Source organism: Bidens hawaiensis, unplaced genomic scaffold, assembly GCF_021521415.1.
Source record: "Bidens hawaiensis isolate Kalapana, Puna unplaced genomic scaffold, B.hawaiensis_p1.1 tig00028759_1, whole genome shotgun sequence".
Lineage (NCBI taxonomy): Eukaryota > Viridiplantae > Streptophyta > Magnoliopsida > Asterales > Asteraceae > Bidens > Bidens hawaiensis.
Window position 1 is genome coordinate 121,693 of NW_027494709.1, and position 27,506 is coordinate 149,198.

The following is a 27,506-nucleotide window of genomic DNA, read 5'->3' on the forward strand; positions in this document are numbered from 1 at the left end:
TTTTCTTTTTTTAGTTTCAGTGTCGTTTGTAACGTCACCTAAACCGACCTAATAAACGTCATTTTAAAATGTTACTCTTTGTATTATAAGTCATTTTAAAATATTATGGGCGTTTACTAGTTTAGTATTTGGGTTTAGTGTCAGTACCAATACCAATCGAATTCGTGTCGCTTTGATTATAATATGTACGCGTGACAATGTTTTGTTGGACAGTCACACATTTGTTTTTTGGATTTATTATTGTTTGCCGACTTGCCGTTACAAACTTAAATGGCACCGAATTACCGACCTTTTTAACAAAAAATTGTTGCTAGTATTATATTTGTTTTTCTAACATGTTAATTCTTTTTATTGAGCGTCGCTACGTTTTCCGCATTGACCGCTTATTTTTAATATAGTGTCCTTATCATAACGATTTTAAGTGACACCAATCGAATACACGCTGATGCACTACGGTGGCGCCAATGCGCCATACTATAGATATTGAACATTCTCGAAAACTCCTACTAAAGCTTGTCCTAAACAAATATTGATCTTCCATTTTGCGACAGAATGAACGACAGAGACTCCGTCCTAAAAAATATAAATTATATTTTATACAGGCTTATTTTCATTTTGCAATAGTTTCTATCGGTCGATATCTCTTATGCTGATATTTGTAGTGATCTCGAACCGTAACCTCTTGGGTAGTTGTCATTACTTGATTTGTATATTATATTTTGGAGCTGTAGATATGATCATTTCAAGAGAAACAACAGACTTATGATTATATTATTTTATCCAGAAGGAACAAATATCAGTATTAAACAATTACATACATGATCTAGTTGAGCAGTTTAAACTTCAGCCATTTATATATCTATATATATATATATATATATATCCAAAGGAATATTAACAAAGGAGTCATTACTTGTGAAGAACGTACCGCAAGTGAAACAAAAATGAAAAATATTCATGTTCTAGTTATACCTTATCCGGCGCAAGGCCATGTGATTCCTCTTATGGAGGCAGCACGATGCTTCACTAGCTACGGTCTAAAGGTCACGTTTGTGAACACAGAGTTTACTCACAAACAGGTTATGAGTGCTTGTGTAGAGACGGACAGTAGAAATGATTTGATGCAAATGGTTTCGATCTCAGATGGGACGCAACCAACTGAAGACAGGAATGATCTTGGGAAGTTGACAAAAACAATGTTTCAACTCATGCCAACCAAACTAGAAGAGCTAATAAATGATATTAACACAAATGATGCCGAGAAAATTACATGCATCATTGCGGATTGTTACATGGGATGGGTTTCAAGAGTTGCTCGGAAGACAGGTGTTAGACTAGCACTCTTTTGTCCGAGCTCTGCTGCAGCCTTGGCGTTGATCAAGAGCGTTCAAAAGATGATGGATGATGAAGTTATAAACAACAAAGGTGAGATAACTATTTTATTGACTTACAAAACTAAGTATTTAGCCTTACGCAATGAATCTTTTCTTTCAGGGGAACCTATAACCGATCAAATGGTTCAGCTTTCGACCTCCATGCCATCCATGAACCCTGCAAATTTTTTATGGGCTTGTGTAGGCGATCCGGCCACAAACCAACTTATATTTGAATTCGCTGTTCTTGAAGGTAAAGAAGCAGCAGAAGCTGCGGACCACATAATTTGCAACTCAACCATGGAGCTGGAGCCTGGGGCGTTCGCTCTATTTCCAAAGATGTTGCCAATAGGTCCACTTTTGGCGACCAACAAATCCACAAAGCAAGTAGGCCACTTCTGGACTGAAGACTCATCTTGCCTAAGATGGCTTGATCAACAACCGGTAAGCTCGGTCATTTATGTGGCATTTGGGAGCTTCACAATATTTGACCAACTCCAGTTTGAAGAGTTGGCGTTGGCACTCGAGGATATGAAAAGACCATTCTTGTGGGTTGTTCGACCTGGAGTAAATGGCGATACGGACTATGTCTACCCAAGTGGGTACATGGAGAGAATAGGCTTTCATGGGAAAGTGGTCAGCTGGGCACCCCAGCAGGAGGTCCTAAAACATCCGTCAGTGGCTTGTTTCATGAGTCATTGTGGGTGAAACTCTACAATGGAAGGTGTCAGCAATTGCGTTCCTTTCTTATGTTGGCCTTACTTTGCCGATCAGTTTTTTAACAAAACATACATATGTGACATTTGGAAAACTGGAGTGGGTTTGAAACAGGATGAAATTGGCATTGTTACTCGAGGAGAAATCAAGAGTAAAGTGGAGCACTTGCTCAACAACAACACAATCAAAGAAAATGCCTTGAATTTGCAAGGAAAAGTGATGGATTGCGTCCGAGCAGGAAATTCCTCCAATAAAAATCTTAACAAGTTCATTGATTGGGTAAAGGGAGGATATGATCATTGTCATGTGAATGAACCTGCAAATGTGATGGTGCACAACATTTAACTTATGTTGTAGCTCACAAAATATGTATAAGTTATGTAATTTTCATGTATGTTTCCTATTGATTTTGTTTTTACATTGTTTGTATGGACTATAAACTGGATATGAGTGGCTAAACACGAATCGAAAGAAGCTTAATCCAGTCATGAAAGTATTGGAGTGGTTTCATTTCCTATTGTGTGAAAGTCACTCCTTCCTTAATTCTAGAAATAGACGGTTAAATCACGGTGCACTTAGTATAGGATAATTGTTAATAACATAGACCATGGTCGTCTAACCGCACCATATATGATCAATAACCACAATTTCGAGCAATCATGGCTGTGTTAAATAGATGGTTATTTCAGAATTTGATACCAGCCGTCCAAAGTGACATTTTCTCATATTTTTGACAATTATTTTTCTAGATGCGCCAGTTCACAACGTTTTAGCAATCACTCTCTTGTTTTCTAGTGGTTAGTGACAGTTCTAGAACACGAATCATTATTAACTTACAGAGATTGTCACAATCAGTTGTTGATAAGCGAAGCGGGGTAGTGATCAGGACTGAAGAGAAGCGGGCATAATTTTAGGCTTACCACATCCACATGTCAGATGTCACGTATAAATATAGAGCCTTGCCACCACAAGAATTCGTCCATCTGTTTTCTAAACCCGCAAAGATAAAAAGGTTGAAGATGACCATAAAAAAACCACAGGATGATTGGGAACAGTATGCCAAGATGACAACAGAAATCGGTGAGTATGTTCAAATGGCCGGTGTCGGTGATCATCTTCTTGTAACAAACTTGTAACAAATCCTAAGGCAAACTAATATTACAAGTGTATAACCCTCTTTAGAGATAATATAATATAAACATGTTATCACATTGCCTGATTCAACATATAGAGAAAACAATCAAAGAGAAGACTTGTAAATTGTAATGGTCTTCTTCTTAGGGTATGCTGATTTCTTTAATATGAATCTTCAAGGGTGTCTATTAAGATAGATGTTGTCTAAATTAAGGTTATCATAAGCATTGACGCTATGAGGATGTCCTGGTTGGGTGGTCATTGCTATTCACAGAAGGTGCAATATATATGTTTTCATCTCTATCTTTTGCATATCACTTGATATGCAAATTCTAATTGTTTCATTTTGAATGTTGAATCTCCTTGCAGTCGTGAAACCGGGGACACTTTCATTGAAGAATATCTTTCTATTTATACGGTCTAAAGATATGTACTTGTAATTATTATTACACATGACATAAAGATTACGTAATGCAAGTATAAGCTTATAACTGTTTGCTAGATCTGTTAGGCACATGAATGATCATTTTCATTTGATCCAAGTTTTTCCACATAAATACTCTGTTACGGTTTATTCGAGACAACCGTCAATCTCCCAATAACACAAGAGAAGAAGAGAAAATTACCCAAGATAATAATTCTTTCTTATTCTTTTTCTCAAACAAATATTACAATATATAGGAAAACAAAGAAATAAAAATAGAAAAGATAAACAATATGGAAACATAATTTGACTACAATAAGAAACTAAATAAAAAATAAACTTAAATAATAATAATAATAATAATAAGATCGTATCATACTCATTTGGATCAATTTTTCAAAAACATAATCATCATCAAAGCTAAGTTGTTACATCTATACGGCTATACACATAATCTTAAATTATTAGTTATTACGTGTGTGTCGCCACATGCGTAAATTTTAAAGGTTTTAAGCATGAAAAGGGACATGAATATTTTAAACTCGCAATTAAATACTTCAAACAACAAATATATATAAATGATAAAAATGAAAAACACCAACTCCTGTAATGAACAATATACCAGATTTACAAAGGCAAAAAAGCTACCATATCTTTACCAAACCAAAACATCTCAGTATGTAAATCCAACTATGACATCATCACAAAATCATCATAAATAACAAATCGTGTACATACACACCCATATCGCAGCCCTTACCGACCACCCTGACGCCTCATCTCTGCAGCCTGACCGTTCCCTCGGAAATACATGTATACTTGCTGCATAACCACAGATAGTATATCAAATTCGGGTTCAATTCTTTATGTTCTTTGAAAAAGTCAAACCTTTGACATTTTAGTCAAAGTACTAAAATACTGATACGAACCTGAATAACCCACACGCTTAGTAGCGCCTCAACACAGAAAAACCCGAACCCAAGAAAGTAGAAGATCTATGCGCCATAATATTATAAAATATTAATACAAGAAATATGAATATATAATAAATAAAAAATAGGATATAAAGTTATAGACATACCCCGACCAAAGCTTGATCACCTATAAGATCAACGGCTGGTAGGATACCTCTGTTCCAAATTACAAAAAAAAATAAATAAATAAAAACGGAATTAAGAAAACGGGAATATTTTATAAATAACTTTAAAATTTAAATACAATACTCACGCGAGAGATTTTCCTTTGAAGACAATGGGAGGAGCGACCGCAGCAAAGATTACAAATCCTATGTGCAACTAAAATAACAAGAAACGGTTAGAAAACTGTGGTTCAAAAAGTTAAATCACCCGAGAAGATCGACTCACCAAGTAAAACATGAAGAACCAACCAAACCTAAATGCACTTTCATTCCTACAAACACAATTTGCAATGTTAATATGTTACTTGAGTCGCAAGTCATTAAAAATATTTGATGGTAATAAAGATTTACCTAAAAGCACGATAAAGTGGTCGGTACCACAAAACATAGGCAAGTGGAACACCTAATATGAAGTAGATGATTGCAAGAAACCAGATCTTCGGGTCTGTAACGGAATGATAAAAGAAAACATATTAGAGTAGGTGAATGACGGTTTTACCCTCTCGAATGTGGCTGAGCGACACAAACCTTCTCCCTTAATCCATGCTGTTGTTGTAGCAATAATGTTCCAAAATAGACAAAAAACCAACCCTGTTTTGCAAATTTATACGGGTGGGTTATTTATTTTATTGAGCAAGAAATAATTACTCGTATTATCGAAGGAGTGAAATTTGTATGCAAAAAATAAAACTCATACCTAAGTATGTGCTGAATGCAACATATTGTAATTTCTGCAGATGAATCGGTATCTCATTTGCAATATCGTGATGAATAATTGGGAAAAACGGTGGCCAATTTTTCTCCTCGAGAACAATACCCGCTGAAATTAAAGACGTTGAATATACGGCAATCATGTACATATATAACATATACGGATATGCATACATATGTGACAAAGATGAAAAAGAATGAAGTACCTCGAGCAGCAGCCTCCTCTTTTCGTCTTACAATCTGCAAACAGTTATAAATACTTGATAAAAATAATTTGTCTTAATATATAATTTCGCGCATAAGAATATAATATTTTACCTCTTCCCTTTTCTTGAGCTCAGCTTCCCTGGCTTGCAGCTCTCGCTCTCTCTTTTTTAAATCCTTTAACATTCCATTGTCGTCAAAATGTGACAAAATAAAATCATGAAAAGATAAAGTAATAAATTCATAAAATGTAAATTGTAGAACGTACAGAAGCAGTATCGAGAGGAATGTCAACTGTACTATTATAGAAATCTGCTGGTTCATGCGGAAGAGGTGAAAGCCTAGAGTTTGCAGCAGGAGGAACACTCTGATAAAAAGTAAATAAACAAAATCAAAAACCAAAAAAAGCATGATTTAACTTGATGAATAAAGTGCAACTAATTATGTGCTTACTGATGTGTAGAAAGAACCTCCACTATAATTTGTCTTGCCGTTGCCTTTTTGATCCTGGTCATGTTATACAGACAAAACTTGAAATTGTTGTATATACCGATTTGGTGTAACTTTGATTGTAAGTAAAATGACTGAAACAGCATTCTTAAATTGTCTTTCAAATGGGCCTTGATCAAAATTTTGATCTGAAATTCTCAGTTTTGACTTTTTTTATATCACCATTGACCACAAATTTCATACATCATTTATGTATGCTGCAGATAACATATATAAACCACAAAAAAATAATAGATTATATAGCTTAAAACTAGACAGAATTGGCATCAATCAGCTTTAATCACTAAAATTTAACAAATCACCGATTATATGCAATTTCAGAAGAGTTAAAAACATTGAACATAGTCGATGATCATGTGAAACAAGGAATCACTCCTATACATAGGGGCATAGGGCTTTATAAATTTTTAAACCAGTAACTAAAGTCTACAACTACAAGGATGTCGGGTTGGCGGGTTGAAATGTGCAACACGAACCCGTCCCATATTAATATTTGTGTTAAAGATTTCAGCCCTAACCTGCACACACGTAATATCCATTTAACCCATTTTTTAAATGACTCATAGATGTTGACTAGTTATAAGCGTGATACCGGCAAGTGTATTATGTCTCACTGTGGAGTTAATCAAGGTTTTTTGCTAAAAGCAAGTATGTATTTTTATAACCGGTTTTCCTTGATTGTTGTTTTTTCTTGATCAATTTCACTGTTGTCGATCGGCTTGTATGTAACTAATGGTACCTTAGTTTGTAATGATTATGGATGCTTTTTAATTTTTTTTTTAATAGAAAATATTGATTCTTTTATATATAACACAAACCGAACTACATCTGGATAATGGGTAAGCGAGCAACAAGCTGCGCCGCTATCCCCTTTTGAATCGCAAAGCCTATTCTACTAAATATAAATCCTTGGTTCCTCGGGCTCTGCGAGTCACTGTGGACCACCTTCTGCACCCGCTCCAAGAAGCGAACCGCCTCGGGAGCTAGGGATCCAAAAGTGTCGAAGGCAAATGGAATGAACACGTGTTGATTCTCCAAACACGATGTCTCATGCTTAGCAACCTTCCTAGACTCCGCTCTCAAAACCGCCTGTCCCGGTACGAAGCCACTATCTCTCAGCCCCACCACTGTCTCTCAGCCCCACCAACGGAGACACCCCAGCCACTTTTTAATTAGTTTTAGTAATGCTATGGTTGGTTTAGGATGATTGAGATGTAAATTATTATTTGAATTTGGAGGGAAATAGATGGGAAGGACACAAACTGCATCTAATTAAAGCACATAGATGCAAATTGCAACCGGACCCCGCCCCAAAACCATAGGGACGCAAACTGCAATATGCTCTAGATAGAATTTAGAATCATAGAGTAAATGAGTAATATGAATAGTTCTTAATTTTATAAATATAAAAAATAGAAATCTTTAAAAAATGGATGGGAAATTGTAAGTGTATTTTCATATTAAGATGATAAATGATAAAAACAAAAATAAAACAATTATTATAAAATTATAAAAGCTTTTATATATTTTTTTAAATACTTAAACGGGTTAGCCGGTCAATCCAAACCCAACCTGTGTTTTATACGGGTTAACCTAAACCCGACTTGTTTATTGAACGGGACATGTTAATCGACCGACCGGGAACCATAATTCAAGGAATCAAATCAAACCAACAGAAAGCAACTTCGATCAGTCATAAACAAAGGTCAATCATAAAGCATAACTAAGTAACCGCTGATCAAAGCATAAACAGCATGAACTTAAATTTCAATGGAAAGCATATATATATATATATATATATATATATATATATAACTAATAATAATAATATTAATAATAATAATAATAACTTACAGCAAAAGGATTAACATCTTCGCCATCATCAAAGGGGTTAGGATCATAACGACCAGCCATCACTACCCTTACCAAACCAAATTATTTATGTCGATGAGATGGGAATTAATGAATTGAATTGGGAATAACAAAGCAAAGTTTAGAGAAACCTTGAAACAGAAATAAATAAAAAAAAACCAACTTATAAAAGGCGTGTTGAAATACGAGAAGAGAAAAAGGTATGATGACGAATTGTCTGTGTGTTTAAATTGACCGCTTTATATATAAATTGTTTATTCTTTATAAAATCATTAAACATTTGATGTTAACAGATCAAACCTGATTACAAAACTTCTTCGTCGGCTACACTATTATGAATTATGAATTTATGATAAGACTATATTTTATTAAATGGTTTATTCTTTTTTCTTATTATTGAATATAATATTTACAAGACCGTACCAACTACTCGTTTGGTATTTGTCTTTGTAGAAAAAAAATATATATATAATTAATAAAGATGAATAGTTATTATAAAAGGTTAACTAGTCCATCACTAGCCTAATGATTTTTTTTATAAAAGGCCGTAAGTTTGAGTCTCACATGAAGCATTTAACTTTGGATAGAGTGAGGGAGTTTTCTCACTTTTGAGTTCCTTTTTAGATGGGTGAGTCAGGTCATCACGTTCTGTTTTCCGGACGGATGGGTGATCCTGGGTCCACAAGCATTTGCTACTCCAAAAATTATAATAAAGAGAAGCTATTTAGAATCTACGTTGTCATAGAAAATTAAATAAATTGGATGTGTCGTGAAAACTTTTTAACTCCGCTAATAATATATAAGTTGTTTTATCGTTGTGTCTAGATAAAGTAGGTTGTTGTACCACTTGTGTTAATAAAAAGGAAAAACTTGAAATTGTGTTTCATTATACACCTCAAAACATGTTAGCCATCAAAATATGTTTGAACTTGGTTTAAAATTTGTGTCGAACGAAAACTTGAACTCGGGTCACTTACAACTATAGATTTAATCTATTGAATTATAAAATCAATTTATTAAAGACCCATTTGGAGTTGGCGATGAAGGTTGAATGGTTCAACAACTCCATCCTGGATTATTTAGTCTATTGAATGTTTGATGACTATTATTAAATTGGTTCTAGAATGGAGTTAAACGTGGGCAACAAAAATAAGATGTCTTCAATTTTGACCACAGGTGTGGATTAGTTGACAATTTTAGTCTTTTGTTAAATTACAATACATTTAGTCCTTATACAATTTAATTTCTAATGGACACCCTTGGTTTCATACAAATTACAATTGTAATTTTGTTTTTTTAATGTTATTTATTTGTTTATTCTTACAGAAAGTCAGCTTATTTCATAATTACAAATATTAGAAAATTAAAGAAAGTCGGTGGTGCTCGACTGCTAATTCTATTTAGCACTATAAGAATGCCATTGCATCAACTGAATTGACTAATAAATATTTATTACTATAGATTTCTTAAGACGTTTAAATATATAATATAATATTACAAATTTAAATTAAGTTTAACTTATACAAATGTATAGTACATAACAAGGTTAATGCTGTCTATCATCTTTCAGGTTTAATAAAATTTAGAATACGTTGAAAACTAGAGGGGTGAATAGGATTTATCTTAATTTGATTATTAAGAAGTTAATGACTTTGTTAAACACTTTTTACAACTTATAATAATATTCATAAATAAGTAAGGAGTTAGTGGTAGAGATGACATAACCGGATTTTAGAGGTTCAAGTGAATGTTAAATAATTCACTTTACGTACTCTTTCCGGTCCTCAATCGAGATTTTTTTCACTAGTTGTCTCCCTAAAATGGTAGGGATCACCAATACAAAAGTTTCACTCTTCAAAGGAAGTGATCACCTTCTTCACCAAGCACAACGAGTACTTAGCTTTACAATTTCTTCTAATCTCATTATAACAAGCACAACGAGTACTTAGCTTTACAATTTCTTCTAATATCATTATAACAAGCACAACGAGTACTTAGCTTTACAATTTCTTCTAATCTCATTATAACAAGATAGTGAGTCTTCACCTAACAACTAATTAACTTTATATTAAGATAGGGTTCTCAACCCAACAAAATAACACTATGTCAAGATAGTGTGTTCCACTCTCAAATCACCAACTAGTGATGATTCCTCACTTATCAAAACACTAGAACAACATCAAATTACAAGTAAGTTGGCCCCTCAAATCACCAACTAGTATTGACCCTTCCCCTCAAATTACAAGTAAGTTGGTTGGATGATAGCTTAGAAAAGCTATTTTTTTGCTCTACACTTTTAACCTTTTCTCTGGATAATTAAAGCTTGACTAGCTTTGAATAATGGAATAGATCAGCCTTGAAGTATGGGTGAGCAGAAAACCGAATTAACCGAACTGAAACCGAATAACATAAAACAAAAGAACCGAAGCATTAACCGACGGTTAAGTTTTCAGTTTTTCAAAAAACCAAATTTGGGTTTAGATTCGGTTATCCATTTAAAAAAAACGAATCGAACCGATTAATTGAACATGTGTTTTCTACGTGTTTTTTTAAGATGTTATAACCGGAAACAAAACACCAAAAGAATCTACCATTGACGGTGATGAAGATTATGAAGATGATGAAGCTTGGGTCTAAACTATGAAGATGAATAAGATAATGAATGAAGATTTAGACCAAACTTTTAGTGTTTTTTATTAACAACTTTGTTGAATAACTTTGTATTTGTTTGGTTCTACATAACACGTGCCTGTCTTTGTATTTTGAATTCAATATATATGAGGTATTCTATGTTTTTGAATTTTTTTTGTAATGTCTACTCACACTAAAAAACCGAAAATAACCGACACCGAACCGAAAATAACCGAAAACCGAATACTGATCGGTTGGTATTCTAAAATAACCGATAGTTTTGCTTTCGATTTTGGTTTCACCCAATAACCGAACCAAACTGTGCTCACCCCTACCATGAAGTGTGTGTGTGTGTGTAAATGTTGTAGAGTAAAGGGGTGAAGACTTATTTGAACAAGTCTTCTATTTATAGGAAAGTATGTGAGAGACAAGACTAAGGGACAGATGACCTGAAGGTCGCTTCCATGACCGTGGAAGCCCAGTCCACTTCACAATTGTTTTACCAATATGAACATTACGTGTGGTTATTGTCTTGGTATTTTGGCATCTAATGTTGGTCAACATATGTTAAAACATGCCCATCACTTCTCACTTCTCCATGCAACACAACCCAAGTATTTCACCCAAATGGTTAAACATACTTTATCATCTTCAACCAAAGTTTCAACTCATTCCACATTTAAGTTTTACTTACCTCTTTAATAGATTTATGTTTCACAATTTTCAGATCAAGAAAACACCCTTTGCGGTGCTTTAAAACATCCTTTTATTATTAAAAACGACTTAAAGCGAACTTCAGGGACCCAAATCGCCAAACAATCAAAGCTAAATGGGTGTTTTAAACTAATGGATAACCCTTACTTTTTCCACCACCATCCACCTAGTTTGACCATTTTTACCAATCAAAATGCATGCATAACTCTTATAGGTAACATTTGCTTTTTCCACTATAAATACAAGTCCAATGCACCCATTTTGTAACACATTCTTCCTTAAAACTCTCTCAATCTAGATCTAAGTATTCATCTTTCAAACTCTTGATAGTATGACTTCTCAAGGTCAAACTAATGTTAATCTTTGTTCTAACTAATTCTTGTTAATTAAAGCTTGTTATTATAATTTGTTTAAAACATAATTCCCTTGTTTCCTTGGCTTTTCCTTCTCCGGCCATGATCGGTTTAGGTGTATTGCTAAGCAAGGTTACATGAAGGACTATTATAGTCCTTGTTAACACTTTAAATTTGTTTAAGCTTATTATAACTGTTTAGTTTCTAGTAAATTGAGTTTTCAAATCATTTTAATAGTTCAATGGTATTTGGGTATGTGGCAACCATCCTCGGTTTCATTCCGAGTCAAAGACCGAACCAAAACCGAACTCTTGTCTAAATACTTTATTATTAACAAGTTGTATGTAAGACTTAAGTATTATCATTTCTAAATTTATTTTAATAAGTTCTATGGTATTGGGTATGTGGTAACCATCCTCGGGCTTATTCCGAGTCAATGACCGAACCAAGACCGAACTAACCATCCTCGGGCTTATTTTAATAAGTTCTATGGTATTAGTTTTCAAATCATTTTAATACTTGCTCTATTGTGTGTTATGTGTTTCATATGCTTTACGTGCACGAGTGTTTATTTTGATGTTGTTATTGAACCTCAATAATTATGAACATATGCACCCCTAACTATCTTAGCCTTGTGCTAGTAGAATAGGGCCTCATTATCCGAGTATGTCGGTTGTTACCGATTAGAAAGGATCTTCATTTATATATGATTTATATACCGCAATTGTTGCTTTTATTTATAGTTTCATATACGAGTTGTGGATTTTGCCTAATATTATATGTAATCAAAACTATGAAATTGTTCACCAACATTCGTGTTGACAAATTATATTTTATGCATTGTTACAGGTTTGATTATTGGTTGATTAGAGTTTAAAGACGCTATTTTATTTGAGACCATTTAGGTAATTGAAAGAATGAACAATTTAAATTCTTGCATTGGTGTTATTTTGCATGAACGATGTTGTGTTGCTTTTGATGATTAAATGAAGTGAATGAGTTGTTTAAATATTGTCACTTAAATAGTGTCTTGTGTTCTTGGGCAATCCGTTGCACCCCGGCATGTTCCACCGCCTTTGGTTGGGGTGTGACAGTATACATAAATTTGATAATATTAATCTTGAGTATAGTCTTGATTATTTATGTCGCCTAATGGTAACTAATGATCATCAATCAAGTGTTGAGAGACATGTGTGTGACATATAGTTATCAGTGATGAACTATAACTATTTTATGTCACCTTATCTTAATTAAGTTATTAATGTTGATTAAAGTTTAAACGATTGTTTTCTCAGCAATCTCCCCCTTTTTGATGATCACAAAACTCAATTGAAGACATATTATTAAATTACATAAATTGGTTAGAATTAACTACACTGATGGCTATGTTAATAGTTTCACACACCTTGATCATTGGTTATCATCAATAGTCACAAGTCTTCAAAAGTTCGGTTATGGATCTTCAAAAGGAGGTCTTCAAACTTTAACATGTAGTTGTTGTACATAGAACTTTTAAAATCTTCGAGTCTTCAAAAGTTAATTGTATGTCTTCAATAATCTTCATTTAATCTTCCAATTTATGTCCCCCTTTTTGTTATTGTCAAAAAGATACCCACCCCTCCTGAAAAAAATACGACTTGAAATAAAGTTCCCTTTTAATTGAAGAACCATTTTAAATAATCCCCCCCTTAAACCATGCTTAATAATCGCAAAACAAAGTAAGTGGTATAAGCAAAATATATATCCAGAACAAATAAGCACAACTGTGACATCCCACATCGATTGGGAGGAGAACTAAGTCTTCTTTTATAAGGAGGTGGATACATTCCCCATCATAACGCGTTTTGGGTGCTTAATGGTAGTGGATGAGAGGAGAACTACACAGTTAAGCGTGCTCAGGTGTGAGTAGTATGAGGATGGGTGACCTCCTAGGAAGGATCCACCTGGGCAACCAAAAGCAAATCCGTGAGGCGATGGTGGTACGTCCCTGCCAAAGCGGACAATATTATGGTGCGGCGGTAGCCGGGTTGTTACAGATGGTATCAGAGCCAGAGCCGGACCAGTTGTGCCAGGTCCCGCGAGGACATTGGACCCCTAAGGGGGTGGATTGTGACATCCCACATCGTTTAGGGATGAGAACTAAGCCTTCTTTATAGGGAGGTGGATACATTCCCGTCATAACGTGTTTTGGGTGCTTAATGGTAGTGGATGAGAGGAGAACTTCACAGTTAAGCGTGATTAGGTGTGAGTAGTATGAGGATGGGTGACCTCCTAGGAAGGATCCACCTGGGCAACTAAAAGCAAATCCGTGAGGCGATGGTGGCACGTCCCGGACAAAGCGAACAATATTATGGTGCAGCGGTAGCTGGGTTGTTACAAAAACCAAATAATCATAACACAAATGTGTATGCAAACAACCATGAGAGTTAAAAAAATGGTTAATCTACAAACAAAACTTGATCTTGAAATACAAGATCATTAACCATCATAATTTAATAAATGTTAAAACAACCAAACATAAATGTCTTTGTGACTAACATTAACCACAACCTAAACATAGTAATTGTAACATTTGCACATTTTAAAAAACATTTGAAAACCCGACCCATTTAAACTTTTAGGTTATAAATTTGGTTAAAACGTTTAAAAATGTTAAATAGCTATTTTGGATCTATTTCACCTTTAAAATCACTTAAATTCGCATAAAACGCATTTACTGAAGTACAGTGGCTAAAAAGCACATTTTCTGAAATCCAAGGAATTCCTCTCAAGATATCTCTAATATCTATGTAGCAGTTTTTTTCAACTAGTTTATTCGTTTTTTATGCATAATCCTTCATAAACGACCCTAAATCCCTAAAATTAAGATCCTTAGGTTTATTTAAGCCGATTTCATTATAATTGTGTTATTCAGTTACCTTAATCAAATGTTTCCCACACATAATAGATTTAGGGATATTATTCTTAATCAAAACCCAACCCTAAACCATAATTCTACTGTATTCAGCCGTCCATATCATAAACCCATGAAATTTCCTTCATCCTTTATCAATTTCTTAAGGATTAAACAAGTTCATACTTGCTTCGTTGACTTTCAAGTTCAAGAACGTTTGACCACAAATTTTCTCCTAGTTCTAATATTTGTCCAGGTAAGTTGTCTTCTGAGTTTTCATACGTTTTTATGTCATTAAAAAAATCCTTCAATCAATTTCTCAGATTGAGGGAGTATCGGTGGTCAAGCTGATCCCGACCCATTAAGGGCATAATAGTCAAATATTTTGACAAATCAATTTCTCTATTTTCTGGTCAAAACTAGCGTTCCGGTCAAGACTTTTTTATTCGTCATTTTTGTTCATCATTGAATTTTGAGTGTACTAATCAGAACCCGACTCTTGACTCGAAGTTCGGATTTTTAACAGTACCAACTCGTTTAAATATTAAAAATATCACAACTTGAGTTTTACACATCCGTTTAACCTGACTCCAATTGCATTATTCTAGGTTTTAATTATACTTTATTGTCTCCAAGTTTCAGGTCCATTCGCGTCGGCTCAGTCAGCACATTAAAGTTCAAGTTTCTTGTTTTCATTCTTATTATCATTAAACTCGCTTAATTAATAAGGTTAATAATCACTCCTCTATATTACTGCTTTTAAAATCTTTTGGGGACTTATGTGTACCTATTCACACTTTACATATTACATACCATACAACTAGCAAAATGTGAATATTGTGTGTTGATCGATTAAATGACTATTGGTTATTTGCTTATTTGTTTAATTCTAGCATTCGAAGAGGTCCATCATTGATTCTAGCATAACTCATTGATAATGTCTTAGTAGCCAAGCCTGATTTGTGTGGCAGTGGTCAAACGACACAGATTATTTGCATTTTTTTAATTGTTGATACTCACAGTATGGGTTTGCTCATTTATACATATAATATCATATTATAAAAAAATGGTGATTTTCTCACTCAACCCCATCTTGACAAACCTATATATTTTCTACGCATATTGCGGGTTATCATCTGATTTGAAGGGAAAGAGAAAATCATTTAGAAAGGACATTAGGCTACTTAATAAAAGAATGACAATTGTTTTGAATTATTTATTTTTGGATTAATTTTGTACTTGGACAAAAAATGTATACTTGATTTGGAAATTGTAAATAAATAAATTAGATATTGTCATAAATTGCATGATAGTGTCTATTGAGCTGTGATCTAACGGTTTGTACTCCGGCATTCCGTCGTAGGTTGGGGTGTGACAGTAATATTGTCTTAAAACATATCACCAGACCGTCATGAAAAAAACCATGAACAAGAAATCAACATAATCATGAGCTGGCGAACTAGAGCAATCCAGAATTGCTTTCTCTAACATCTGGCCCCTCGCACCACCAATACTGTCTGTTTTGCCCACGAATAGCTCACGGATTTGTTTTTTGTTGCCTAGGTGGAGACTTCCCAGGAGGTCACCCCATCCTAATACTACTTCTAGCTGAGTATGCTTAACTATGGAGATCTCATCTCGTGTACTACCGTTAAGCCCATAACGCGCTGGTTATTTAAGAGGATTGACATTTACTTATGAACCAAGGATCTCTCTTGTCCACGAGTGATGTGGGATTTGCCTAGGGTGTTACAAACACCCCCCCTTGGACTCATCGTCCTTGATGAGGTTTGCCCCACCATCCCATCCAGGATGTGAGATTTGCCTAAGGTGTACCTCACGACATCCACGGGGACTCACCGTCTCTGATGAGGTTTGCCCCACCATCCCGAAGGCCACAAGAGTGGCTCTGATACCACTTGTAACATCTGACCCCTCTCATCACCAATATTGTCCGCTTTGTCCACAAAGAGCTCACGGATTTGTTTTTGATTGCCCAGGTGGAGACTTCCCAGGAGACCACCCATCCTGCTACTACTTCCACCTGAGCACGCTTAACTGTGGAGTGCTCCTCTCATCCACTACCGCTAAGCCAAAAACGCGTTGGTTATTTAAAAGGCAGGATATTTACTTATGAACCAAAGATCTCTCTTGTCCACGTCCGATGTGGGATTTGCCTAGAATGTTACGCTTTCTTTAGGTATCTAACAATCTTGTCCAATAGAATTTTATTACGAGCAACACCATGTTGTAAGCTTTGAAATTCTTTGAAGGTGATTGGACGATCAATATTAATGGTATTTTATGTTGCCTCAATATGTGGAGCACAAGCTTCAACATTAAGGTCAAAGGCATCTTTGGCTTCAACCACATCACCATCAATGCCTTGAAGAGGTTTCTTGGAGGTTGGAAGATAAGTCATACATTTAAGAGTTGTGGCATTGAGGGATTTGGATTTAGGAATGATTCCAGAGGAGAGGTCAAGATTAGGAGCACAAAACACACGATTAAGAAGTCTACCAAAAGGTATAAGTTGGTGTTTCAACCGCTCTTGAGTACAAGTTGTTTTGTTTTCACGGTTATCAACAATTGTATAGATACACATTAGTGTATGGATCAAATACAAATGACTTTTATTGTGAAAAGTGTACAAATAACTAGCGTAATTATATTATTAACACTCGAAACTCTATAACTTTTGAAATAGAGTAATTATTATTACACTATTTAATTTTGTATAAAATAGTTACTCCAGTTCAAAACTGTAATTACACTAATTATTTATATGTTTAATATTTTATTTTATTTGTACCGAATCCCACTCTAATCATTGTCATATAATCATACTATTCAAACGCTTATTAGAAGAGAAAATTCTTAAAATTGCCCAATTTAGGAGAGACACCAAAAACAACCTTATTTTTTATAAGATTCTATAAAGACCCTCCAATATCTGTCGGTGGAGACAAATTTTGAACCAAATTTGTTTTCTCTGACGAGTTTTGTTTGAGCCAATCAAAACAATCCGCTTGTTTCAAATCCGCATTCGCCGATGAGTTTTGAACGAACACCGTCTTCACCGATGAGATTTGAACGGATTCCGTCTTGAAAGACAACTTTTGAACCAAATCTAGTTATTCTTATTTTTTTAATAGTTAATTATTATAACTATTATTACTTGGCTTTTGATACCTTTGGCTCCTTGGCACCGGAAGTTATCCGTTTCCTAACCAAGGTCCAACGGGTTGTGCATAGCAATGTGTCGACTCCAAAGGGGCAGGGGTATGTCTTTAGCAGGTTAGGGTTTGCCATTCAAAAAGGGTGGTGGCGGCGCAAATTGTTTCTATATAATTAATTATACTTCGACAAAAAAAAATATTACTCATATTTGGTTTTTCTTTTATGACTTTTGAAATATAAAGTTTTATAAAATTTCGAAATTTACCGTTGATATGTCCTTATTACTATTTACACACCGATATAAATTTTATTCAAAACTAATTCCACTAAAATTTGTATTAAACCTTTCACACATAAATTTGACCTAACTCTTATCATATATTCTTCATATTTTTCTTTTCACATTCATGTGGCCTACAATATTTATCCACAAATCCAGCTTTTAAAAATTAAACACCAATATAAAAATAATAATAGCAATAAAGAAACAAATAAATAAAAGCAAGCATTGAGAAAGCTATAACCATAACCTCTGTCTAGGGTTCCAGTTTCACTCCTCATCCATAACCAAACCAAACCAAACCAACGGCAATGTTCCACCACCTCCTACGCCGCCACCTCACCACCACCACTACACCGATTATTATTATTACTACGACAATCATCGGCATTTCTATTTAAACTAACAACACAAACCATTCTTCTGCTTCTTATCTCTTATTATTATTATTATTGAAACATCATGTCTCTCGCGTGTCAGCAAATGTCAGCTTTCAAGAGCTCGAATTCGTGGCTAAATGACTCTGCCTTCCGATCCGTACGCCCAAATTCGACCAATACTAGGTAGTCTTGATGCATGTTATGCTATGCTATGATGGGTTTGCTGTTCTTTTGATTGTTTTCTCTTGGAATTTGATTGTTATGTTTAGGGGTGTGCATGGTTCGGTTGGGGAAAAAGTTAAAACCGTTTGGTTTCGGTTTTTCAGTTTTGCCAATTGAGCTTTAAATTTTGATTGTCCAAGATAATGAATTTGGGCTTGAATTATTTTGTTATATTATGGGTAATTGATGATTATAAATTTTGGCTAAAATGTTTTGAGTTACATATTTATTAAGTTTTTTTATAATTTATAAATTTTTTTAAAAAAATGTATGCATTTGATTCGGTGGGTTTTTAATTTACGCAAAACCATAACTAAATTGTAAGTTCGGTTTTCACAAAAAATATAAAACCAAATCGTTGGTTTTTGTCTATTTGTTTTTTCTGTTTTGGATTGGTTTTTTCGGTTTTATGCACACCCCTATATTTTTATTGTTTTCATACATTTTTGAGAAAAAACCTTATACGAGTATAAGCTCAGCTTGAGCTCGTGTGTAGAGTACCTTAAACAACTAAACAAGCCATAGCTCGGCTCGAACTCGGCTGTTCAGTGTGAAATTAATACATAGAAGCAAGGTTTAAAAAGGCGGAAACGAGCCTCAAGGTGTTTTCCGTCAGACTCTCGAGGCGTAAGCCTCGAAACATTATTAAAAAGTATTAAAAAATATATATAATCTATAAAAGTCGCACTTTAACATAAAATAAACATTATGAATATTATAAAACCTTATCTGGTAATAAAACAAACATAATAAAATGGTTCAACCACTAATTTAATACAAAACAAACATCATAAAGTAGTTTTTTGTTGTGTCTGTGTTGCTGTTGTGAAAGGAGGCACGCCAATAAACCCTAACCATTTACAGTTAAACGATGATGTTTTTTAAGTCCACAAGCAGTAAATGTTGGGCTGGCCCTCTAATTAAGTCCACTAAGCGCTAAATGGGTGAAAAAAAATGTCCAGAAATTTTTTTTGGCACATTTCCGTATTTCACAACTTCTAGTGAGGCTTAAGCCTCAATGCCTCGCCTCGAAGCCTCAGCGCCTCGCAAAGGTCGAGGCTTAGGTTTCAGTAAACCCTAATGAGGCTAAGCCTCTTATGCGTTTTTCCACCAAGGCTGCCGAGGTGTAAGCCTTGAGGCGTGCCTCAGAAAGCCTTTTTAGACCATGCATAGAAGTCCAAAAGGCTTAAATACGCTAGGATTGATAAGGCTCGACGAGCCTAATTGATCTTCTCTTACAAGGCTCAAGCTCGGGCTCGATAAATATGCGAGCCTTATTTAATGTTCGGGCTTGATAAGTCTCGGCTTGTTTCGAGCTTTTTATCCATCCAATTTTTAGTAGCTTGCTAGCGTCTTGGCTCGTTTACACCCCTATTATTTGATAATATGTTATTAGAAACCTTCTGCTATAAATTCAGTTGATGTAGTGAATAATAATGACTTGTTTGATGGTTGAATTTTGACTGTTAAACAGGGCTGCAAGATGGATATCCCCAAAGGCAGCTGTGATCCCCAATTTTCACCTACCGATGCGCAGTTTTGAAGTCAAAAACAGGTATCAGTGTGTTTAAAATGAGTGTTTCCATCTCCTTTTGTTTCTGATATTATAATGTGACATTCTTTTGTTATGTTATCAGGACCTCTACAGATGAGATTAAGTCATTGAGATTAATAACTGCTATTAAAACTCCATACTTACCAGATGGGAGATTTGATCTAGAGGCTTATGATGCCTTGGTGCATATGCAGATTGAACAAGGTGTTGAAGGTGTCATTGTTGGCGGCACCACCGGTGAAGGCCATTTAATGAGTTGGGATGAACATATAATGCTTATTGGTCACACCATTAACTGCTTTGACACATCGATTAAGGTCAAAACACCGTTTTCCTTGTTTTTGTTTTTTACTGCTTTTGGGAAAGTCGACTTAAATTTTGGTTAATTTGGGCTGTGTTTAAGCCTGTAAACGAACCGAACATTCAGTGAACTATTTGGTAGGAAGTTTGTTTATGTGCGTATGATAAATGAACGAACACTAACAACAATGTGTAATCATTTAGTTAGAATATGAACGTATGCCTCGTTTGTTGGTTTATGTTCATGAACATTTGTCCGTTTATGTTCGTTGGGTTACACTCATTTATGTTCACTCGTTTACATTTTTTAAGTTGTTTACGTTTGTTTTTATATTTTCTAGTTTTTCATGTTCATTACAATTTATTCTAGTTTGTGTAAGTAAAACATCACCAATACATTTTTGTCTAGTTTTATTAACTTTTTAGGCGCAACAGATTAATGTTCGCATTTACTTTTAATTGGTTTTCACTTAGTATATGGTCTTTTATCTATCTATAGTTATGTTTGTTCATTTATACTGCTAACCAACAAACAAACATGAGCACAACAATTTTCAAAACAAATGAACATGAACATGGTCTGTTCGTGTTTGCTCGGTTTGTTTGCAAGCCTAGCTGTGTTAAACGGGTCAATTTGGGCTACATGAGACTGTTTTTGAGTTTTGACCCGTTACCCAACCCGTTCATTTTAACATTTCAGGTCATAGGAAACACGGGAAGTAACTCAACCCGAGAAGCAATCCACGCAACCGAACAAGGCTTCGCAGTGGGAATGCACGCGGCACTTCACATCAACCCGTACTACGGGAAAACGTCTCTAGACGGCATGATTTCTCACTTCAAATGCGTCCTCCCTATGGGGCCCACGATCATCTACAACGTGCCGTCCCGAACGGGCCAAGATATCCCGCCAAGTGTCATCCAATCACTTGCCGAAAACACCACCAACTTAGCCGGCGTCAAAGAATGTGTCGGACACGAGAGAATCGAACACTACACCAAAAACAACATAACCGCTTGGAGCGGAAACGACGACGAGTGTCACGATTCGAGGTGGGACCACGGGGCTACGGGAGTGATATCGGTTGCTAGCAATTTGATTCCCGGGTTGATGCGGGAACTCTTGTATGAAGGTAAGAATCCGTCTCTTAACGCGAAACTTCAGCCTTTGATAAAATGGTTGTTTTGTGAGCCTAACCCTATCGGGTTGAACACGGCCCTGGCTCAACTCGGGGTCGTGAGGCCCGTGTTTCGGCTACCGTATGAGCCACTTCCGTTGGCGAAGAGGGTCGAGTTTGTTAATTTGGTTAACGAGATCGGGCGCGAGCATTTCATAGGGTATAAAGATGTTGAGGTTCTTGATAATGATGATTTTCTCTTGTTGGAAAGATATTAGTGATTAGTTTTAAGTTGATTTAGTTTAATAATAATGGAAAATAAACTTACTTTGTTTTTGTAAGATTTGCCTGTTATGTTACCCATTTTGGGGTTTAAGACAAGTTTTTGTTTTATCTTCAAGTTATTGCATCTTTTAGTACTTGTTTACTTGTGTCATTGTTTTTCTTGTGAGACAATCACCAAAAAGTAGACATTTTTGTAGCAACTTAAAAATCCTACATGAAACAAAGTTGTGTTAACTAATATTTTGTGGGCCTCTTTTATAACGTTATCAAGTTCCTTAAAATGTGGTCCTAAAATTTTTAAAATATGAAATCACAACGGAATACAATGTTAATTTACAAAGACGGTGGGGGTACAAGTCATGGTCAAAATCTCTGTATAGTCGTTTATAACTAGTTTATTAGCCATAACGTGTCGCTATATCAAGATAGTGAATCCTCGTAAAAAAATAATGTTGTAAAACTATTTAATCATTCACTGTGTCAACTAAGTGGATCCTCAATATGCCAAGATAATGATTAAATTCTCAAGAATAAAACGACGCTACATCAAGATAGTGTTCCATCTCACAAAATCACCAACATTTATGTACGACTTACAAACAAGTGTTAGAAGTGAAAGATGTTGTACAACTCATTCGTTTCGCTCTTTAATCTTTGATCTCTTTTTCAATTGTGTTTAAAGGATGGTGGAATCAAGAGAGACAAGCTTTAGATATGTATGTGTATTAGTTAAGCGAAAAAGGGCGAATATCATTGTTGCACAAGATTTGCTTTTATAAACCAAAACTTAACCAACAAGGAAGGTGGGTTGCCTGTCCGGCAGTCGCTTCCATGCTCGTTCCAAGCGACTGTGAACGCCAGTCTCCATCACCATATTTTTGTGTTTGCACGTTAAGATATCATGTCCACTTTGTTGCTTTGTTTCCAGAGATTTTTTCTTTTTTCATTTTAACAACCTAGATTAGTATGCTTTCCCTCTTTATTTTGTCTTAATCCTTACTTTACTTAATTATGTGTCAAAGTAGTAAGTCATCAAGTCCTTTCCAATATTTTGTGAATTCTAAAAACAATTTTTGAAACTATTTTAATTAATTTTCTAGTTTGTATTTACTAATGTGATTTTTATAGGATCTACTTTGAGTTAAAAGACAAATCATTTACCTTGTAAGTATTTGTTAAAGTTGTGCTATGTTAATATTTGATTTCTCGTGATTCAGAACATATACATTTTGTAATTTTCTTGATTAATTTCTTGGATGTCTTGTAACACTTTGCATTATATGACTTAAGATGATTAACCAATTGTTTTAGGAACATGTATATCACATATAATTATCATTGATGAACTACTAATATTTCAAATGAGACTTTGTTGGTCATTATAAAAGCCAAGAGATGTAACTAAAATTATAAAACATTGAATTCCAAACAAATGTCTATGTATTAAAATTAAAATTAAAATTACCCACACACACGAATAAAACATGAGCACGAGCCTTATCACATGTGTATTAGATTTTACCACATGCGTTGCCCATAATATGTACACAAATAAAACATGAACAAAACAATCCTCTGTCGCACATGTACTAAATTTTACTAAATGTATGCATGTTTTGTTGATATGTCAATAAAACGTTACACGCTGAGTGATTCTTTGTGTTACATAATTTTTGCTGCATGGATTGAATAAAATCATGCACACAAGAAACATTGAATACTTCTATAGATTCGCTTATCTCATGATTTTAATTGTAGGTATTCTCACTATGACTATAAGTATGTATACATTCGAGAAAATAGCTACTTCATCGACTTTTTCTTGCGATAGCCGGAACAAAAAATGTATTGGTTTAATTTCTTAAACGGAGACACATTACCACCACACTATGTCCTATGAGACTGACACATCCTTCAACCCGGACTGTTTTCTACCAACCTATCTTTGACCCAGCCCTTTCATATTAATTCCTAGAACTAACGACCAATTACAATCCGAATATCTCTTGTTTTGTTCCAAAAATAGTATTTTATGCATTGTACACAATCGATTTAGCACGGCGAGCATGTCATACTTGTGACAATAAATGCTGCTATTTTAAGCTTACTCGTGCGACCTTAAAAACCTGGTGCAGCTATACAAAAGTGAAGGCCAATGAATTCTAGACCTACTATTCAGCCAAGCGAAGCCAAAATTACGAAAATTCAAACAAATTAAATATAAACATGAGGTCAAATGGGCCTCTAGACAAAACTAGAGTACAAAACAACTTTATAAACTGTCACTATATTCTATCTAACCTATAACCAAAATAAATCTGAATTTGCACGATCAAAAACTCACGTATCAAGACTTGCAACTGGTCTCGGCCTGCGTCTTCGTCTACTTCTCAAGAACGGGTCAACCCAGTTTGTATCCTCCTTAACTGCTTTTTCCCATCGTTGTTTGAACATTTTGAGCTCCATTGTTGATTGTCTCCGGATCTGCATCAGTCAACACAAAAAATCAATAAACAATTTATAAAAGCTGAAAAAAGTCTACATTTATGTACAAGAATATCAGGTTGTGTTACCTCGGCTCGCGTATCAACTGTGTGTTTCTGAAAGAAGAAAAAAGCAAAAGGATTAATGACATGAAACCGCTGTGGAATTAATAAAGAAAAAAAAAAGATACCTTTGTCAAATCTAAATTGTTCCGGGTCTGAAAAAAAAGAGTCATAATGTAAGTTCTTGCTGGACAAGATAAAAATGTCTGCCTATGTGTTGGTGACAGAGTCGACACGTTTACTTTGACAAAACGGGTCAATCCTAAGTGTCTTAAAGGGGAACGAGTCAAACGGGTTGAAAGTTGTCATAAGTCAATTTTAATGCATACAACCTCATAAATCATTTTTATTAAAAAAGTGTTTGCTAGCCCGTTTAAACCCGTCCCCGTTTTGACCAGGCTCATCTTAGTATCATGTTTAGAGGGAAACCTTTTTAGCAGAGGGTCCACCTAATGATTGGATTCCTTGATGAACAACGTATTCACTGTCCACAATCCCCACCTTCTTAGTCCGGTCTCCCTAAAGAATGCAACATTTTATCATCATTTTCACATATTATCTTCATTTTCAAATTAACTGGAAGTTCAAACGTTCAAACTAACCTGAGCACAATACCCGAGTTTTATATCCATTCCCCATCCGTGAACAAGGTCATTCTGGTAATTAAACATAATGAATTCCGTAAGGCTTACGAGTCATACAACAGATATGATGTAATAATAAACGTAATGTAATAAATAATTACAGAATCAATATTATTTACCTGAATAAGATGCCAGGCACAATTCCATGCAGTCCTAGAGAAAACTGGAGCCATTCCTTCCACAAATCTGCATTCCAAATAATATAACAATATAACATATATTAGTAAAATAACATATTTAATGGCTTATGTATAAATGGAAACTTACCCGGCACATGGGGGGCCGTCACTGGCATCTGAACATTTCACACTGCCTCTGCTATCATACACTCTTCTGTTTGTTAAAAAGAGACGTTAGCAACTAAAAACACAATAATAATTATAATAATAATGTTGATATTATAAAGTAGAAGGAGCCAAATCGTGCACCTATGAAACTTGCTTGTTCTTTTTCGTACAGTGATCCTATGATGTATACCGGTTGAATTTGGATCTAAAGCCGGCTGTGATATCTCTAACCCTTCTGTTTTAACAATATCCAAGTATCTGCACATAACACGCCATAACAATATATCAATTAAATAAAACCGATTACTTTAATATAATATATATCTATGAACTCTACCTTTTAGGATTGAAATGCTGCACTCCTAGGTCTTCATCCCATAGAAATATATAATCATATATAGATACAGCTGCTGGATGCAGAAACCGCTTTGCATACCACCTAAAATGAAGTTAAAACTCTAATGAACAACCAATGTAAAAGAGAAAAAATATAAATAGGTTCTTATAAAAGGTTGTGAATTCATACCACTTTGTTTGGTTCTGAGCTAGAACATGTATAGCTTTGTTGCTCCACTCAAGATTTTGCCAGCCGTCTAATTTCCCATCGTAATGGAACAAAATAATCGTAAAATTTTGTTGAAGAAACTGAAATTGGTAATTATGTTAGGCTTCTATTATTCACAAAATCAGAAATTTCAAACAGCTTATAAAATTTCAGAAAAATGATTATTGTACCTTTTGAACAATAGTATTAACATTACGCTTCTGTTTCAGTCCCACTGGCATTGCCAACAAGTTATGCGGGGTGGAAATATTAGCCTGAGATCATGTAAAGATAACTAAATGATTACACACAAATATACATAATAGAAACTAAGAGCAGGAAGGACTGAGTCTAACCTCTAACTTCGAACTACTTGTTGACCATAACGGTTTTAATTCCAAGTCAGATTTAGCTTCAATAATACCACGCGGTAAACCCTTTAAGGTTGTGGAAACCGACACAGGTTCCTAGAAGCAAGCATCAAAAAAACCATTATCAGCATGCAATAATATGGTCTCTCAAAATAATACTAACCAAGAAAAAAGATAATAATAATTAAAAGGAAAGTCAAGGTGATATTTTTAACAAATTCTAGTGATTTTGAAGCTGCACCTTTGATGTATAGAACCGATATAATTTAGAGTCCAGCTGATGACACAAACAAGAAAATATAATCATTAGTAGACCCACGATGAATAGAGAAGTAGACGATAAAAAAGCATCATCTTAAATTATCAAACTAATCTGGAAGCAGACCATAGATCATATTCATGCAAAATGCATGAGCCCCCAATCCAACAACAACAACTTAAATGCATTAAATAAAAGTCATACCTCTGTCTGCAAATACTGATAATTGGTTGTTCTATATACAATGAATAACATTATTGTACAAACGAATCCCAACAACGGTTTCATCGTGTGTCTGCAACCTCCCTGCATACATACATACATACATACATACACAAAACCTCTGCATGCTTAGCATCCATTTATTAATCTACACTAATGCAGATTCACATATAAGCCTACCCAATCACAATGGCTTTGTCTTTTCCTCAATATATTCTTCCATTCTTTGGATTCCCTCATAGACATGTATTGTTTCTATATGTTCTCATACCAAACTGCAGACATTAAATTAAACCAAATTTCAATAAAACTATTGAAAATATGAACAAACCAAAAAAAAACAAATTTTGCGAAAATAATCATTCATGGTTATGCAAATCCATAGTCAAAAAACAAAATTAATAATAATAATAATAATAACAGTAGCAATAAAACTTGATCTGATTATTTGATGTTGATTTTGACCATCCATCAAAGGTCAAACATATAGAGACAAACCTATGTAATCTATTAATTAATAACAACAATAGATGGCTGTAAGTATAATTAATAAAGAGAGTAGAGTGTTGAACATGAATTGGATGAATTTTAATAACTTAAATGATACTCAACGGTTTGAAGTTCTCAAGATGCAATTTG

At 34.6% G+C, this 27,506-nt stretch overlaps 3 protein-coding genes and 1 pseudogene across 5 annotated transcripts; 2 read left to right on the plus strand and 2 right to left on the minus strand.

Moving 5' to 3' along the window:
- The first annotated feature begins 933 nt into the window (after positions 1-933).
- LOC143577626 (UDP-glycosyltransferase 83A1-like) lies at positions 934-2,556 on the plus strand (annotated as a pseudogene). The gene is made up of 2 exons (XR_013143143.1): positions 934-1,425; positions 1,495-2,556. The product of XR_013143143.1 is annotated as a UDP-glycosyltransferase 83A1-like (transcript).
- A 1,648-nt stretch (positions 2,557-4,204) lies between these two features.
- On the minus strand, positions 4,205-8,145 carry LOC143577627 (secretory carrier-associated membrane protein 3-like). Its single transcript, XM_077061408.1, has 13 exons — positions 8,066-8,145; positions 6,155-6,208; positions 5,970-6,068; positions 5,816-5,878; positions 5,704-5,737; positions 5,484-5,606; positions 5,315-5,377; positions 5,138-5,231; positions 5,013-5,058; positions 4,876-4,943; positions 4,730-4,778; positions 4,578-4,643; positions 4,205-4,470 (listed from the first exon to the last, which is right to left on the minus strand). The coding sequence occupies exons 1-13, from the start codon at positions 8,123-8,125 to the stop codon at positions 4,405-4,407; spliced, it is 885 nt and encodes a 294-aa protein (XP_076917523.1). The 5' UTR covers positions 8,126-8,145; the 3' UTR covers positions 4,205-4,404.
- Positions 8,146-18,372: 10,227 nt separating this feature from the next.
- LOC143577623 (4-hydroxy-tetrahydrodipicolinate synthase, chloroplastic-like) lies at positions 18,373-22,043 on the plus strand. 2 transcript variants are annotated; one of them, XM_077061405.1, is made up of 4 exons: positions 18,373-18,697; positions 20,211-20,291; positions 20,374-20,608; positions 21,292-22,043. In XM_077061405.1, exons 1-4 carry the CDS (start codon positions 18,597-18,599, stop codon positions 21,985-21,987), a joined length of 1,113 nt encoding a protein of 370 aa, XP_076917520.1. In that variant the 5' UTR covers positions 18,373-18,596; the 3' UTR covers positions 21,988-22,043. The 2 variants fall into 2 exon arrangements, with proteins under 2 accessions (XP_076917520.1, XP_076917519.1); XM_077061404.1 differs by having other exon boundaries at positions 18,553-18,693; positions 20,201-20,291.
- A 2,146-nt stretch (positions 22,044-24,189) lies between these two features.
- Positions 24,190-27,184, minus strand: LOC143577628 (uncharacterized). Its single transcript, XM_077061409.1, has 15 exons — positions 27,048-27,184; positions 26,850-26,951; positions 26,628-26,663; positions 26,372-26,482; positions 26,207-26,290; positions 25,998-26,116; positions 25,809-25,910; positions 25,613-25,729; positions 25,452-25,517; positions 25,304-25,370; positions 25,143-25,196; positions 24,970-25,059; positions 24,669-24,695; positions 24,568-24,594; positions 24,190-24,478 (listed from the first exon to the last, which is right to left on the minus strand). The coding sequence occupies exons 1-15, from the start codon at positions 27,111-27,113 to the stop codon at positions 24,335-24,337; spliced, it is 1,212 nt and encodes a 403-aa protein (XP_076917524.1). The 5' UTR covers positions 27,114-27,184; the 3' UTR covers positions 24,190-24,334.
- Positions 27,185-27,506: the final 322 nt, after the last annotated feature.